At 44.9% G+C, this 18284-nt stretch overlaps 1 protein-coding gene across 3 annotated transcripts in view; it reads left to right on the forward strand.

The window, feature by feature from the left end:
- Nucleotides 1–18284, forward strand: part of UBTD1 (ubiquitin domain containing 1) — a 52597-nt gene continuing 34313 nt past the window's right edge. Inside the window, exon 1 of one of the 3 annotated variants that reach the window (XM_069067137.1) lies at nucleotides 1–134. Coding sequence is in view for 1 of the 3 variants with exons in the window: in XM_069067133.1 (XP_068923234.1) it covers nucleotides 675–744 (70 nt within the window). In the remaining 2 variants the exon portion in view is untranslated. Of the gene's footprint in view, nucleotides 135–286; nucleotides 745–3095; nucleotides 3116–18284 lie in introns of those variants that run through there. The other 2 variants (XM_069067133.1, XM_069067136.1) reach the window with 2 other exon arrangements.

The raw sequence follows: 18284 nt of genomic DNA on the forward strand, positions 1-18284 counted from the left end.
CCGGCCGGACAGTCCCAGGGAGAGAGAGAAAGGCCCCGTGTCGGAAGGGAAGGGTCCACAGCCCGGGGATTCAGCTGGTTCGTAGAGTGGATAGGACAGCACACCGCCATCTACCACTAACGAAGCAGACTTTGGTGAAGACCGGGCGGCGGAGCGGGTACCTGGCTGGGTGGGGCCCGGGTGGGACGCCCCCTCGGGGGAGCCCAATGAGAGAGCCGGCCCGGGCCGGGGGGCGGTGCCGACGGTCACATGCTCACCTGGGTCGGGGGCGGAGCCAGAGTCGGGCCGGGCCAGGCCGGGGCGGGGCTTGGCAGGTGAGTGACAGTGTCCGGGGCCGGACTCCGACCGGAGTCAGGAGCTAGGTCGGAGTCGCCTCGGCCGCGGTGCCTGCCCCTGTTCTCTCTCCCCGGCCTCTTTTTCCGGCCGCAGCCCCCCTGGCCGGACCACCTAGGGCGGGCTCTTGAGCGCTGGGGGAGCCACCCTCCCGCCCGCTCTCCCGCAAAGTTTGTGGCGGAGCCGGCTGCGAGGGCTGAGCGCGCCCCGGGGAGCGAGGAGGTAACGACCGATGCCGAACGGCCGGAGCAGTTGGGTGTGGAGTGGCCCGGGACCCGCTCGGGGCGTCTGAGGAGCCGCCCGCCCGCCGCCGGTGCATGCGGCCGGGCTGAGCCGCGGCCATGGGCAACTGCGTGGGGAGACAGCGCCGAGAGAGGCCGGCTGCGCCGGGACACCCCCGCAAGCGAGCAGGTGAGGACCGCGGGCGCAGGCTCACCTGGCTCTGTCCCCCGCCCCGGCTCCGGACCCTGCCCGGTCTGGGCCAGGAGGAAGCTCCGGGAGAGCCGCGGGGCCGCCCTGCGGAACGGGGAGCCGGGGGGAAGGAGGAGGAGGCGGCGGCCGGTCCGGGCAGCTTCGAGCGAGTCCCCAGCCCGGCTCCGTCCGAGTGGGAGGCGGCCGAGGCCCGGCCAGGAGACGTTCGCGACCTCTGCGGGGCCGGAGCGGGCTGCCGGGGGCCCAGCCGGGGCCGCCTCGGAAGCCGCTCGTCCTGGGGACCCCGACCCGGACGCAGGGAGTCGCGAACTCCTTAACTCCCCTATTTAGTGGCTGAGCCGGGAAGAGGTCGGGTTTTGGGCGCCTCTTTCACTGAGAGTGTTGCGGGGACCTCCCGACGTCCCAGGATCAAATAGTGTAGCCTCCTGCCTATTTTCCTGATGAGGAAACTGAGGCCGAGAGGATTATTTATGTTCATCCCAGAGCTCCGTCTAGAAATCAGCTCTCACCGCCTGCCGGTTTTTCTTTATGTGAAAGGGGGGCTACCCAGCCGGGTTTATGGAGCGAGTTTTCTGGTATCAAAGGTGGGTCACCGAACCCACTTTAAGGTGGAATGAAGGTGCCAGTGGGGTGGCTCCTCCTTGCAGAAGTGTTTTTATGGCAAGGTTTGAGAAAGACTTAAGTTTTAAAACTAAAAGGGCAGTTTTTCCTCTCCACCATATTGAAAGTGCACACTTGTGGGCCACCAGAGGTCTGAACACCACATTCCTTATTTTCTTAGTCTTCAGCTCATTAATCTCGGCAGCATTTGATGTTGACCAATCCCCTGGAAAAACTCATACCTCCAACTGAGTTCTCTTCGTTCTGTCCGACCTTCCTTTCTACTCCTGTCCCCACTTTCCCCCTAAATGTGGGCTAACCCAGGGTCCCCAGAGACCCTGATGATGGTGCAGACCATCATTACCTTAAGTAACAAAATAGCCTCCATTTTAGGGAGTCAGCTCCTTAAACCGCTTGGATTTCCCAAGCCATCCTGCACATTCTCTATGGTATAACTGGATCTTGTCCCAGTGCCACTCACAGCCCTTCAGCTGCTGACCACTGCCAGCAGGATCAAATCCACATTCCTTAATGTGGTACCCAGGATGTACAGGCCTGCTTTGCCTCTCTCCTCTATTGGCCCACAGAAGGCTCTGTAGCCTTCCCTCCCCTCCCCCAGTCTTGTGCCTTTAGCCCACCTCTACCTGCTTGCTTTCCTACCATCTACCCTCTTTGTGAAGCCTTCCTGGATTTTCTACCACCCCAAGTTAGAAGTGATTTTTCCCTTCCTTCTCTGAATCTTTTGTGCAGTTATTCTCTGTACTATTGAACTGGTATTTAGTTTTAGTATCTTGTGCATGTGAAATTTCATGCAATTGGCAACTTGTTTGAGGGCAGGCATTGACTTTAGGAGAGCTTATATTTCAAGCTTAAAGGGATCTTGGAGGCCATCTGGTCTGACCCTCTTATTTTGTGGAAGGCTTAGGATATAACAGGAACTCAGAGTGTTGTTCATTTAAATAGTTCTCCAATCCAGAGGGTTTCTGTGCTTCACAAATAGTTTTACTTCAGCAATTACTTATTAAGCATGCACTGTTTACTCCCTAGATGCTGGAAGATAGACAACAATGAATGCAATGGTTCCTACCATCAGGACATTTCCTTTGGGGGGGCGGTGCTGTGGTTATTGAGATGGAAACACAGGGTGTTCACAAGTGTAATATAATGTATCTAGCTGGTCAAAACTGGTACAGTGGGTTCTTAGTGGGAGGGTCACAAAGGGGACAATTTTTGCAACATGGTAAAAAGGGGTATTTGTGGGGGAGGTCTGAAATCATGGTAGATACTTGACATTCCAGTAACATATCTAAAGCCTCACTCTGACAGTTTAAATTGTGGCCTATTCCCCCACATTTAAAGGAACTCCCCTAAGTCCCTCCCTTCCCCATGACCTTTCTTTACCACTCTCATCCTTGAGATGGATAAGAGTTCTTCATGAGAATAATTCCATAACCTCCCTCCCTTTTATTCCACTACATGATGTCTTTCCATGCAACAAAAATTACTTTTGACTAAATCCTAGAGTTCTATCCTTTCTGCCCTCAGACAAATTTATGTCCATGTCAGTGAGGTAAAGTGGTATCTCCAACTTAGGTGACTGAATGGGAAGGCATTTAATTTGCCTGATTCCATCCTGTATGTAGAAGAGCTGAACCTTAAGCCTGAGACTGATGGAGTTGAAGACATGAATTTGCTTTGGAGATTCCCATTCTGTGATTTTACTCCAGACTTTGACTTCATTGGGCCCAAGGTAAGAGGATCAATAGGCCCCACCCAGAAGATAATTCTATGCACCTTGCTATGGCTGTTGAGTAGTGGGATGACCCTTCCAAACTCCTCTTCTGGCCTCCTTTGCTAACCCTCCTGTGGTACTTTTATTTAGGGGACTATGTCATTCAGCAGCTTAGAAGGAAAGCAGTAACTTAAGGTTTGTACTTGGTGCAGTGAGAAGACCTTCTGTTGACCCTTTGCTTTGGGGAGTTCTTAAAATAGGAAATCCTGGTTAGAATGCAGGGGCTGGGAGGCCTCTTGTCAGTATCTCACATTACCCCCTATTCAGAAGGGTGATTGCTGAGCCCTTATCTCTGCTAAACTGCCAGCTGTAACTTGTGTGGGGGGAATCCAGGAGCACAGAGACTGGGGCAGAAGGGTGGGGAGTGCAGGTCTAGATTCTGGCCTGTCTCTCCCTTCACTTGTCTTGCAAGGTTTAGAATCCTACTTTAAAAAGAGCTATTGTTTCCGTGAGAGCCTGAATTCGGATTCCAGCACTGGTTAGCTGGGATCTGGGCAAGTCATTTCCCTCTTTGAACTTTGGTTTTGTATAATGGTGGGCTATGAGGCCTTTTCACTATTAAATCCTGGGACTTCAGATATTCTTTTTTCAAAACTTTAAAATGAGGGTAAAATTGTACCTGCACTCAAAAGTTCCCAGGAGTGGGATGGAAACTGGGAACACTTTATATGCAAAAAATATGCTCATGGAATGATGAAAAAACACATGGGTTCCTGAATTGAGGTTTTGATTCTAGTTTCCAATATGCCTTTGAAAAGACACTTTTCTTAAACACCCCTCCCCCCTGACCTTAGACCTTCATAAAATATATGATAATAAGCAATGAATTTCAGGCTTTTAAAAGAATGTTGTGGGAATAAAAACTAAGCTAATTGTTGTGATGTAAATGCTTTTGGAAAAATTATGTACCCTACACGGATGTGAGGTAGAAGAGTAGTGTCTCATTTATTTGGCATTTGGGAGAAGGAGGGAACAGACACTTAGCTCTAGAAGTACCTAAACTTTAAAAAAAAATCATTTTTAATGAAAATCTTACTAAAATGAAATCTTTCCCTTTCTTTAAACCCATCCACCATAATAAGTGTCATTTAATATTTTTTCATTGAAACAGGGTCATAGTTATATAATAGTCTTGAGTATATTTGCCCTTATATGAAATCCCCCATATTTCCAGCTATATTTTTCGGTTTTAGGGCTAGGAAACTAGATAAGCAAGCCTGTTAGAATTGTGTCTAAAAGAAGGGGCCCAAGGACTCTGCACAGAAGTCAAGTTCATGAGCTCAAGTGTCAGAATTTGGGTGGGTCAGACAGGCTTTTTTTTTTTAACTTATAGGTTCTTGGTCACATTTTAGAAAGTCAGGGTTGTCTTTGTATCCCTGGCTTGGTATGCAGTGAAGTGGGGTTGATTCCTACCACGTGAATGGACGCTAAAAGCAGTTAGATTGTCTTATTTTGTTTCATAAGGCTGATTTTTTTAAATCCCATTTTCCCTCTGAGAGATGTAGGAATATGACCTGGCACAGAGATAGGTAAACATAGAAAACAGGAATGAGAAAAAAGTCAGCAAGTGGAGTGTATGACCTACCATTGACAGTGATGTGTAACTAATCTGGCACTGGTTGGGTATGCACATATCCTGGGGCCATGCGTGGCAAAGTTCTTCGCCTTCAACTGGAGTTAAACAGTGCCTGGAACAGAGTGATTGGACATTTCAGGGGAACTTACTTTTTGTGCTGATCATCCTGACCCCATCTGAATTCCCTGTACTGGGCATCTTAGGAACAGTGTGCATTCAGGGAAATTACCATTTACCTACTCTGTGCTGGCCACCATGGGGTTCTCCAGCCCTCCTTCAGAGCTGAGACACACCTGATGCTGGCCTTATAAAGTGATCTCCAGAGGAAGGGCTCAGCAGTATTCTCTGGCAGTAACTAAAACCTAGGCAGAGGAAACTTGGCTAATACACAGACACTGAAATCCGGGTTCTGATCTCTGCTTTGAGCCAAGGCACCATCTCCTTATACCTCATTTTAAAGAGAACATCTTTCCTTTTCTTATTTAGGGAAGTACTTTTCTGATGGAAGCCTCAATCCAGATTTCCTGGCTTAGTAACTGAAGGAGGCACAGGTTCAGGATTTGGGGTAAGGGAGAGTATCCCCAGAAAAAAATTTTTCTTTCCTTTTTTTTAAATACTGGAATGGATCTTAGGAAATATTTTGAGGTCTTTAACTTAGGTGTGGTAAGAATAGGACAGTAGAGGTGCTTATCAATTTTGACACAGTTATCACTGACTCGCTTTGATAAGGATGCTAGTATTTACTTTACAGATGGGCAGCATAGCTTCCTTTCCTTTTCCCTTCCTCTTTTCTTTCCATGTAGGGTATCACACCCTTACCTTAACTTTACTAGCTTGAAAAGGCCAAGATCCCCCACTGCATCCTGGGCCATCTCTAGTCATCCTGATCTATATCTGGCCACTGGACCCAGATGACTGACACTGGTGACCTTGCACAACCCTCACTTAAATCCAGTTCACTTGCATGTCGTGGCGTCACCTCCCTGATGTTGTGGTCCTGTTCGAGAATGAAGGACAAGCAGTAGCAGCAGGTCAGCAAAGTGCTTTACTTTGTCATCTCGTTTGATCCTCTCTACCACCAGTGAGGTCTCTAAGTGCTATTATTATCCCCATTTTGCAGTTGAGACCAAGAAAAGTTAAGTGCCTTGCCCAAAGGCCCAGAACTGCGTATCAGAAGCAAGATTTGAACTCCAGTCTTTTTGACTGCAAGTGCAGTATTCTATTCACTGCTGTTGAGCTGCCCTTTAGGATTATAAGCCCAGCTAAGGCTTCCACTGGTAAGTAGGTGATTGATCAATAAAGATCTAATAAATGCGGGAGATTCTGAAGCCCTGGTTCATAGCTGTCCTCATGCTGCCTGCTCACTTGCCAGCCTCACCCACGGCTTCTACCACCATCACTACTACTCCCTCCCCCACAAAAAACCAGCACCAAAACAACAAATCCTTCAGCTAGGGAGGGAACCTGAGGCTCTCATCTCCCACCCAGGGAGGTGCTCCGTGACTCCAGTAAGGGTTCTACTTTGTTGTAGATCTGGTCCTGGTTTGGGTTCCTAGGAGCAATGTAAATAAAAGGTAAACAAACACTTCTGTCTCCTCAAGTTAATGGGCCAGGCTGGAAGCTTCCAAACTCCAGAAACTCAGGGACTTGACAGTGGCCACTTGAGGGACTCTGGATTTGCTCCTGATTTCTCAAGGGAATTGATGAAATACAGATTTGTGTTAGGAAAGTACTTGTGCTGGATCAGTTTTTTTTCTCTTTATAATTACTTATGTAGAAATAGGCACAGTATAAATGGGGCCTGGGGAGCAATTATCTACATAATTCAGGTCCTTTTTTTAACCCAAAATACCCAGGTGATCGAAATGAAAATTTCTGTGTTTGGTGCTCCACCCCTCTTCATAGCTAGGTAATTTTGCCAGGTCTTCATCCTGTATGTTTTGACAAAACCTTTATAAAGAATAGTGTAGCTGATAGTGTAAGGGTGGACCTAGCTCATCACACAGACATACACAGAGGCACACGCACATGCGCACACACACCAGGACCCAGGCCAAACTGTATACTTCTGAGTTTCCCTGAAGGTCTCCTGTGTCTCCTGCTCTATAATACCTTCCAGTATTGCTTCCTTACCCTCTATTACCATCTACTCCCAGAGGATAGTAGTTGTCTTTGCATGGGAGGGTTGTTTGGAGGAGAACAGCTGGGTATAGGGGTATAGGTACAGGTAAACAAAACCCTCTCTTCCCTCCCCCCACCTGGTTATGAGGTGCTTCTTAGAAACCAATTTTATGTGGAGTATGTAAGCACCACTTTGCCCCAGAAACTCCTGACAGATTCCAGCCTTTGTTTTAGGGTGGTCCCTTCCAGCTCCAAGTCTGTGGTTCTGGAATTCTGATTGAAGGGCCTATTTTCTAGTTCAGGGGTGGGGAACCTTCAGCCTCCAGGCCACATGTGGCCCTCTAGGTCCTCAAGTGTGGCCCTTCGATGGAATCCTTGGGGTTTGTTCTGTTAAGTTTGGATTCAGCCAGAGAACTGCACTTGAGGACCTAGGAGGCCACATGTGGCCCCAAGGCGGAAGGTCCCCCACTTCTGCTCTAGTTAGTCTCTATACTGAATGCCACTGCACACAGTATTTATGGCGTCTGTCACCAGTGCCTGGTCCTCTTTGTACTTTGCTCACCACTTTTTATAGGTTTTGTTTCCTGAAAACATTTTCTGAAGCTTGCAAGTGGTCTGCCTATGAATTTCTGCAACCAGAAACATTTTTTCATGTTTAAAAACGGAATTTTTTTTCTTTTGGTCTGAGAGCCATCGGTCTAACTAGAAGAGTAGCCATTTTAAACTTATTAAAAGCTTAGCATTGTGTTGATGTTCTAAACTTGCTTATTAACTTTTATACTTAAGTTCATTTCCATGCCCGAGAGAGTGTCCACATGGTTTAGTGGCTAGAAGGACAGGCCTGGGAAGTCTTGCAGGCTGGCATTTCATCTCCTACATACCACAGGAGCTTTGGGCCATGGACAAGTCGCTTAACCTGCCCGAGCCCCAGGCTTTTCTCTCCAAGTTAATTGCAGTGCTGCTATGTTGGAGGTGTAGTTTCTACCTTGAGAGTTTCCTCTACAGATGTCAAGACCAAAAGTAAAGGGATCATAACTGTTTTTCAGCCATTCCCCTTACATCCTCATTAGGATCATTTGTCCATTCATTCTTATTTGCTTTTCCTTTTCTGTCAATGTATGTATTTCTTGTGTATACTATGCTTTGGCTTGTTGTTTTTTTTCCTACTTTGCATTCTTTCATAAAAGCCTCTCTTGATTTGTGTTCCTAGATTTTAATTGCATCACCATACCATTCTTGACTAAAGGGACACCAAGTCAGACATTCACATGAGATCTGCTTTATTCCACTGCCATTCTTTTTGCAGGATGCCTTGCTGGAGTGTCCAAAAACCCTTCCCAACCATGGATGAGAACCTCACAAGGCCTGCTCTTTTAGCCATACTTTATTCCCCACCATCTTCTCACCAGCTAGCTTGTGTCTTCCCAGTACCTTTGCCCACCCAAATAGGCTTTCTAATCCTGGAACCATAATCAGATCCATGCTGCATTACTCCTATAAAGGAGTTTGTCAATCCATTTTCTTAAGTCTCCTGTCAACAACCCTGGTAACTTTTGCTAACCAAAATAACTGCCCCAGCCACACACCTAAAAATACAGATGGGTTTCTTTGTTAGAATCTAAGCTCTTTGAGGGCAGGGACTGCTTCTGTTTCTTGTCCACTCAGTGCTTGGCTCTCCCCGTGCCCTTCCATTGGGCCCTTAGGACTTCAGAGTCCTGCCCGTTTGTACCAAAGCTGACATTTTCTTCCTCAATTAGAGCATGAGAGCCTTGAGAGTAGAGACTGTCAAGATTTTTCTTGTGTCCATTAGCAGTGCATTCATTAATAAATAATTTTTAATTCCTTTATACATAATAAAATGTTGTGCCATATTGCTGAATTATTACCAGTAACCTAATGCACTGTGATTAACCTTGTTCCCTCACTGTTTGCCAGAGATGGTGGTCCGTGCGGAAACACAACTCGAACAAGAGGCAGACAGTTCCTTGCCTTAGGGAGCTTGTATTACTTTGTGCACAACTTAACAGTGTCTTGATATCTTGCCTTATTTTGTCACCCCACCCTGACCTGAACAAAGTGCGGAGGAGATAGTTTGTTACACTTGGTCCTTTGGCAGGAATGGTCTTGGCCACGCGCTGGCTCTGGGAGCTTAGGCTGCTCTGTTGTGCCAGCTAGATCTTCTCGGCAGTGTGGGCTTTGCCGTCTGGGCACATGGTAGAGAAGTGAGTGAGGGGAAGTTAGGGTGCCCCTCAAAATGCATGTCCTCCAGAATGCATACCAGACAGATAGTGATGTAGTACCTCATACTGACAGGGTTTCAGGCCCAAGGTAACCCTGAATCTTCTCTCTCTGCAGGACTGTCTATGGCTCAGTGGGTCTCCTCTCTGTTTACTTTGTGCCCTTTTCCCATTAGAGCCCTGCTATCAGGTTCACTTTTTTCATTTCATTTTTTTTTGTATTTATTTAGTATTTAATTTTTCCTCAGTGATGTAAACAACAATTTTTAACATTTGTTTTTAAAACTTTTGAGTTCCAAATTCCCTCCCTTCCTTCCCTCCCAGCCCCCCTCATTGAAAAGGCAAGCAATTATAGGTTATATATGTGTAGTCGTGGGAAACACATCCATAATAGTCATGTTGTGAAAGCCCATTCCCTTTTATTCTATTCTCTCTCTTATTTCACCCTATCAGGTTCACTTTTGTACCTATTTGGTGTCACTTTCTGGTGCTGAGGAAGGGATATGAGGCCATGCTTGACTTCTTTTTGGTCAAGCTTGACCGCTTTTCTAATTTCTATGACCTCTACCCCCAATCTCTGTGTGTGCTTGTGTGTCTGGATGTATGTGCAGAATCCTTCCTTTTGTCCATTTCAGATAAGAATAATGTTCATATGATGCCCATTGTTCCAGCCCCTTCTTCCATGTTCATGTATTATAATTCATGAAACCCATTTATGACAACTTCCAAATTCCACCCTGTTCTTCCTTCCTTTTACACTAGTGTGTTCCTCTTTTTATACTGCCCTCAATCTCTCAGTAGATATTAAGATTCTGAAGGGAACCTTGTTTCATCTCTCCCTATTAATATTTTAGTACTAAATCAGCATACAACTCCTTCCAATTGTTGGAGTAAACTTGCCTTTCTTGTTTTCTCTGGACTCTTGTGTTTGTATTTCAGAGTTCCTACTTAGCTCTGGTCTTCTCATCAGAAATAATTGGAAGTCCCTGTTCCATTAAAGATCTGTTTTTTTCCCCATGAGGATTATTCTCAGCTTTGCAAGGACACTTACTTAGTTGTAAATTTATCACTTGTTCCCCTCTTGGCATATTACATTCCAGTATCTCCTTTGGTTTCTAGGTCTTGTGTGATCCTAGTGGTTGTTCCTTGGTACTTGTAACTGCTTCCTTCTGTATGCTTGCAGAATTTTTTCTTTGACATGAGAGTTTAGGATTTTGTCTGTGATATAACTGGGACTCTGGGAGTTCCTTTCAGGAACCTCTCTTCACTTTTCTTTCTGGTTTTAATGATCTGGGCAGGTTTCATTTATGATTTCTTAAAATATAGCAGGCTTTAGAAACTTTTTTTTTTTTTGCAAAAGGCATGGTTTTCAGGGCGTCAAATGATTCTCACATCATCGCTCTCCTTGATCTGCTCTCCAGGTCAGATATCTTACTTTTTTTTTCTTTTTCAGTCTTGATTTTGGGGGTGGGAGGGTGTCTCATTTGATTTCTGTTTGATCTATAATAGTTTTCAGGGAATCCATTTCTTAGGGTAGGTTTCTCCTTTTTATAAGTTACTTTTCCTTCTAATATTTTACTCTAGAGGCTTCCCCTGCCCCTTCCCTTCAGTTTTATTTCTTCTAGGTATTTATGTAGTCTGTAGAAATTTCTCTTTTAATTCTCTGCTTGCAGTTATTCCTTCCTTGTGTATGTGATCTTTAGAACTACAATAAATTTCAGTGCTGGTTAGTGTTTTGCTCACCTCTTCAGCTTCAGTTACTGAACTGGGGCTTTACTCCAGGGCCCAAATCTGCTCCCAACCCTCGTCACACTTTTCTGTGAATTAGTCAGCCCTACTTGGTATTGCCCTGGGTCACCTGGGATAGTGTTGTGATTTCCACCCCTAGTGGTTTGGCTCCCTTCCTATAGGGAGTTAGGGACCTCAGAGCTCATAGACTGTGTCCCATCCTAGTCTAAGTGTTTTGTCACCTTGCTGGTCATTGGGGCTTCCTGGTTCCCCACCCTGGGGCTCTCTTCCGGAAGTTGCAAACCCCACACAGACCAGAATGATTGAGACATCTTTGGTCCTACTAGAAGGCTACCCAGTACTGGCCCCGAGTCCTCTGAAGGATCAAGGGGGAACCTAACTCTTGGTGTGATTCTGGGGTAGATGTCATTTAACATAGTTTCTGATTGGATTTCTTGGTCATCATTCAGTCTGGTGGGAACTTGAATGTTTTGCTGAAGTAGATGTAGGGGAGTTGGGCCACTTGCCCAGACTACTAACTTGGCTGAAAATCTGGGGAATATTTTTCAAAGAGTTTAGCTGAGAATGAGAGGAGAGAAATAAGAATTGTTAGAAGGATGCTACTAAGATTTTTTAAGAATGGAGTTATACTTGGGTGTGTTTGCAAGCAGTAGGGAAGGAACCAATACTAGAGGGAGATACTGAAGATTAGGAGGGGAGGAATGATAATCAGGGTAATCTGCTCAAGAAGATGGTCTGGGGATGGTAAAAAGGTTATGTAGAAGAATTGGTCTTGGTGAACTGTATTGGGTGTTTAAGGGTGTGGAGGGGGGAGGGAGGTTGGGTTTTATTTTTGCCAAGGAGATAGTAAAGGGAGTAGCATAGGAAGGAAATCTATGGTAGTGGCTGGGGGTGGGGGTGACACCTATTTAATCTGGAAGGACTGGAGGATAGGATTCCTATGGGATGTCAAAAAGGAAGGGCATTCCTGGTGTGGGGGAAGGGCAGGGAGTAGCATGAGCCCACACACACAAAGGCAGCTAAATTCAGTTGCTTTCATTTTGTGCCTGTTATGCACCAAGCACTATGCCAGGGACAAAGTAATAAAACCCTTCATAGAGCTTTTTACAGGGGTTATCTCATCTGATCCTCACAAAGCCCTGTGAGATACATGTGCTGTTATTATCCCAGACTTACAGTGGAGGACACTGAAGCTGGGAGCATAAGTGACTTGCCCAGGGTCACACAAAGAAGCACAGACAGGCTGGACAGCTCGGAAAGCCATGGGATGAGTTTACTGTGTGCTCAAAAAAAAAAGCATTCCAAAACACTGGACACCTGCAGTGTTTTACCGTGTGCAGAAATGCCCATTTTATTTGGTGTTTAATTAAGTTTAGAATGAAAAAAATTTGAAGCGCATCCGAGGTAGGACTTGCTGGTTTTGTTAGCACTCCACTCTCTCTCCATGCTGTCACCTTGCCTTGCCCTTAATACATGTGTGGGCACTTGTAAAAAGATAGTACCTCACGCTGAGCCAGGAACCCTTTTGGAAGTTCTGGTGTCTTGGTCTGTCCATTTACTAGCTGAATCTTTTATGGGGGTTAACAGTACTCCATTGTCAGATGCAAGGCTTCCCTAAACAGAAAGGTGTCACCCACTTCTTTCTTTCTACCTGACCCTGTCTCTACTTACCTCTCATCAATCCTTTGAAACAGGAGAGGGTCAGAAGAACTTTTGACTAGTCCAGGTTCAGGCATGCCCACAAAACACACAAAAGAAATATAGTAAAGCAAGATGTTGAGTTTAGATACATTAGCCATCCTCTCAGTACCTGACTTTCTGGTGTCTTCATCCCAGAAGTAACCCACACATTCCTCTCAGACTGATATTTTGGGAGACTGAGCACTCCTTTTCAACCACCCATTCTCTTTTACCTATTAAATGAGCTAAATATTGATCTGTCTCTCACTCTCTCTCTGCTTATTACTTATTTCGTCCTTTCCCAGCACACACACACACACACACACTCACACACACACACACACACACACACACACACACTCTCTCTCTCTCTCTAATTTAAACTGTCCATTGTACGTCAGGACCCTATAAACCAAGTATTGACAATGTGGTCCTTTAATTTGCAAGGATAGAAGTGTAGTTGGGGGAAACTGAGAGTGGCGGCTTAACTACAGTGAGTGAAATAGAACAGTGAAGATCAAATTGAACCAGTAGAGGTCTAATGAAAGGGAGCCTGGAATACTAAGCTAAACAGCTTGGATTGGTGCTTTAGTCATTTAGGGAGCCATTTTGGAAGGTTCTTGGCTAAGAGAATATGATGGAAAATATTTTGAGATTAATCTGGTGTTCATTCAGAATAGATTAAAGGAGAGAAAGATGAGGAATAAAGAGATAAGTCCTAGGGTGGCTAGGTGGCACAGTGAATAGAGCACCGGCCCTAGAGTCAGGAGGACCTGAGTTCAAATCAGGCCTCAAACACTAAAAAAAACACTAAAAAACACAAAAACTAGCTGTGTGACTTTGGGCAAGTCACTTAACCCCAATTGTCCTCCAAAAAGCAAAAAAAAAAAAAAAGATAAGTCCTTGCATAGGGTGATAAAGACCTTAGTTTAGAATTATGAGGAAAAGGATGAATCCAAAAGACATTTTAAAGGAAGAATTCAAAGGATGGTGTGACAGACTTGTTACACCTGATAAGGACAGGCTTTGTGGATGGAAGAATAGTGGTACAATTTTGAGAAATAAGAAATTGTTAGGGGGAATTGGTTTAGGGGAGATGGGAAGGTAGCCAGAAGGAACAGTCAAGCAGATAGGGTTGTTTGTTGGTTTTTTTTAGGGTTTGGAAAAACCTGTGTATAGTTAAAAGCACCTGGTGAAAGAATGGGGTAGGGAGGAAGATTGCAGATGTTAGAGAAGGGTTGCTGTTGTTTGTCCATCATTCTCAAAGAGGACCGTGACATCAGGGAGGTGATGCCATGACATGCAGATGAGTTGGACTACAGTGAGGGAGGCCTATGCAAAGTCACCAGCCTCACTTTTTCTTCCAGAACCATCTGGGTCTAGGGGCCAGTTATAGATCAGAACTACTAGACATGGCCCAGGAAGAGGTTGGGGAACCTTGGCCTTTTCTGTCTAAGTAAGGTCTTTTAACTGGTCTCAGTTAGACCTAGGTAACGCCCATTTAATGATTAAGCCTTAATTAGAAATGAGGCAGATAATGGCCTCTAAAAAAGAAATCAATCTGGGAGGGGAAGACCCTCTAGATTTCTGGCCAAGCAGGAACAATTGGTATTTACATTCATTCTGATCCAATCAGAGCCCAAACTATAACCAAGCAGGGCTTGGGTTGGATGAGAGCCTGAGTGGTTTGGGGTTAAGACTGATCTTTAAGAGAAAAAAGAAAAAAACATATTTCAGAGATTGAAATTTGCATTCCCTTTGTTCAGAGTACCTGCAGGTTAGCAGAGGATTGGTTTGAAAGCTAGGCCTCTTCCATTGGAATCTAGACTACAAGCAAAAGATTTAGCTTTTGAGAGGAGAAAATAACTTGTTAAAGACCAGAAGGAAGGGTTAGAGGGACAGCAAGTATAGTCAGAGTATATTCTAACGTAAGAAAACTTTCCTGATTGTCTAATGGGATTTTTAATATGCTCAGCATAGTGCCTGACACATAATAAGCACTCTATAAAAATGCTAGCTATCATCATCATCATCATTAATTATTATGATTATGGCTCAGGATGACCTAGAGCCTTGGGTTATCCTGGACCTTTGAAAGGAAAGGGTGTTTTATAGCTTGGACTTAAAGCCTTCTTTTCTCTCCTGATTCAGACCCTTCCTTGGAGCCTGAGGTTCAGCGGCTATCCCAAATGCCCAGAAGTAGATATATCTGCATATACTTGTCCCTGGTTTGAAGTCTTTTCTGGTAATAATTGTGTTTCCTTTCCCCTGCAAACAGGAATCTGAATCCTTTCCTGACATTCTCCCATTGTCCAGTGTGGAAGCACACAGCTTTCTCTCTGGCTCTCCCACAGGAGGCTCAGCCAGGCTCTGCACAGCTCAGTCTTCCTTCCTTTTCTCATCATCCGTGGTGTCTGTGCTTTTTTTTTTTCTGGTAGCTTTAAGGGAGAGCCTTACCCGATTGCTTGGGACACTTCCTGCCAACACTTACTTCTGCTACTTTCTGTCCCCTCAAGCTGCTGTTTTCCTAGAATTATGTGGTTTCCTTGAATCTTCCTATGAGTGAGGGTTTGGGCTTGGTCAGACCTCTGAAATATGGGCCTAGCCTTAGCCTAGGGCATGCCCCCAGATTCCTCTGCCCATCACTGTCTCCTGGGTTACATTCATGTATTTTTTTCACTCCCTCTTAACCAGCACTTTGTCTGCCTCCCTTTGACTTTCTCTGTCCCAGAGCCTCTGCTTATTCTCTATTCTCTCCCTCACTCCACATTGAACTTTGTTTCTAGTATTTCCTTGGTTTGTCCTGCTCACCTTCTCTTTGGAGATATTTCCTGCATTTACTGATGCTGAATTGGAAATTCCAGGATAGTTAGAATTACAGGGTAAGTTGGAAGGAATCCCAGGGAGGGAGGAAAGGACACAACTTGAAATTTAGATCCTAATTTTTTTGATATGACCATAAGAATGTGAACTCTTCAGAGCAGCAACTTGTCTTTATATCCCCAGTGCACATTGATTGTATTGTGGTTGCTTGTTGGGCTTTTTGGTGAAAGTGCTTGCCGAAGCACTTTCTCTCACACATTAATTTCAATCATTGTTTTCCGCTAATTTTTCCTTAGAAAGAACCTATGTCTCTAATAATTTGTATTGCATTAAGTAAAGTAGAATGACTATTTAATAAAGATTTTTATGATGATCATTATTTTGGTAGAGAAGAAGCTGAGATTCCTAGGTTTTTAGCACAGTCCTACCAAATATTAGTTTGCAAACAATGATTGGGACACAACAGCCCAGAGTTTTAACAATTAGCCTGTTCTCTTCTTTCATGGTCAGAACCTAATTTAGATTCCTCTGCTTTATTACACCTTACTATCTTAATCCTTTCTGTTGTATTTCTGAACATACTTTATAATAATAGCCAATGTTTAATAATACTTTTAAGATTTGCAGAACAGTCTGCAAATGTACCTCATTTACCCAAAAGCTAGCTCTAGAAGAGATTCAGCAGGCTTTAGGTATAGAGCTGCACAGTTTCTGAAGCAAGCATTACCCTTGCTTTTCCCCCACAGAGGTTTTCTCTCATAGAGAAAAAGCAAAGGGAACACAGTGTCTGGAACCAAACAGTGTACTGTGTACTCTGCCCTACTGCCATTGGCAAGATGTATTCCTAGAATATTGAGCAGCTTCATTCATCTGACCACTTTGGATAAACAAAACATGGGGAGCACTTGCCACACATCTCCCTTGGGGAAAGACAGAAGGGACTATGTAGGCCTGAAGAGAGGGGAAAGGCCCTTTCCTGTAAGTGGCGGTGGGGGGAGATCCCTCTCTAGTTCTGTCTGGAATTCTGTTGTCATGACAGGAGGATTCAGCATCAAGATGAAGGTGTTCCAACCTAGCCTAGGAGATGCCTCTCTGAATCAGTAGGCACAGCCTGTGGCCAAAGCCTACCATCTTTGTGACCCAGCTTGAGTGGCTTTTTTTTTTTTTTGCCCCTCTGTTCTCTTTAAGACCCAACTGTGTGGCATATGGTAGCCTGGCATCTTTCTTTAGTATGCCTCTGAAAGTTAATTTGGCAAAAATGTAAGCCCACCTTCTTTTTGGGACTACGCCCTCTACCAGACAAGCACTTTTAAAGTTGGGATGCCTCTGGGCTTTGGGCTGTAGCAGGTTCTCATCAGCTTTTTTGAGTAGGCAGTAGAAATCGGTGTTAGTGCCATTCTTTGTAGCGTATGTAGAAACAAAGTGCAGTTACAGCTCGCACTTCTGTGTCCTGAGCTTATAGGTACCACAAATACTGAGTTTAGGTTTATCATCCTTTATAAGCCTTCACTGTTTTTATGATCTCCTGTGGTGGTGAGACCCCCTCTGAAAGGAGGTGCATTGTACTCCTACTTTTGTCTTGAGGGAAATGGTTGGTCCCCCATTTTGTAAATGAAGATAGTGAAAGGTGCCAAACAGGGAAGGCCTTACCCTCTGTCAGTGATAGAGCCAAGAATACAACTTTGGGACTCCACGATTCTAATTTAGTGCAGTAGTTACTGGAACATACTCTTCCTTCTGGTTTTCTAAGTGTTTTAGGAGGAAGGTTCTGAAAGTACTTTCCCAATAGCCTGTTCAGTTCTTTTATTTCCTTCCTTCTTGAAATGTACCCTAGGTTTGCTTCAGGAGAAGGACATAGAGCCCATATCAGGCTCCTGGCATGACATAGCATCTCTTAGTAGTAAGCTGAAGGCAAATAATTGGTCCATTGAAGGTTGTGATGTGGGAAGCACCATGCTGTATTGGGTTCAGGCCTCGATTAAGCATAATGACCTGGCTTAACATTCAAGTTCTGCTACTTCTCTACTGGGTTAGTTCCTGTGCTAGCCTCATTCCTCGTTCAGGCCTCTCAGTTTCCTCATCTGTAAGATAAATGTTGGACTTAATGAAGTCTCTGGGTCATCAGTTGAACGATCCTGTTACCTGATTAGTGGAACGACTTGGCTTCAGGGAGAAAAGGACTTCAGTGGGAAGGAACACAAGAGTTACGGCTAGATATGGCTAGACCTGTGACTCAGATATATCCTGAAGTAATCAAGCCAGGCCTAGCCAGGAGCCTCTTTTCTAATTTGACAGCTCATAATTCTATAGTCTATAAGCTTTGCACAAAACTTTTCCTCATAATAAATCTGTGAGTTGCAAGTATCATTATCCCCATTTTACAGAGAAGGAAGTTGAGGTTAAAAGAGGTTAAGGGGATTGCCCATGGTCACCTAGCCAAGCCAAGATTTGAACCCAGGTTTCCTGTCTTGGAGTTCATGTACCATGCTGCCCAGATAATCTGTCTTCATTTCCGCTCTGTTTCTGGAGGTTGCTCACGCTCTGCCATTCTCCATCCCTCATCTTCACCATTACTCTCTAACTGGTCTGCACACAGGCCTGGGCTGGAGGAAAGGGGAGAGTCTCTTGCCTTAAAGGTGATGACACTGAAGTCCATAGAAAGTTGGGCAGGACCGGAAGGAGAACCCAGACAAGAAAGAGCTCAGGCGGAAACACTGTGCCCTTGACCAGCGGACATCAGACTTGTTGAGTGATTGGACGTAGGGCAGTTTTTGATTTGTTCTCATGCCCTGATCTTTTGAGCACCTGTCATATGCCCTCACCAATTCATTGAACACTGTGCAAGCACCTGTTAGAGACTGGAGGATACAGAGATACTTTGTTCTTAAGGACTAAAAGAGATGTTTCCAAGTATCCTGCCAATAAGGAGAGCCTGGTCAAT

The sequence above is a fragment of the Petaurus breviceps genome, unplaced genomic scaffold (genome assembly GCF_028583685.1).
Source record: "Petaurus breviceps papuanus isolate PSGF00001 unplaced genomic scaffold, PetGlider_PUasm1.0 90740, whole genome shotgun sequence".
Lineage (NCBI taxonomy): Eukaryota > Metazoa > Chordata > Mammalia > Diprotodontia > Petauridae > Petaurus > Petaurus breviceps.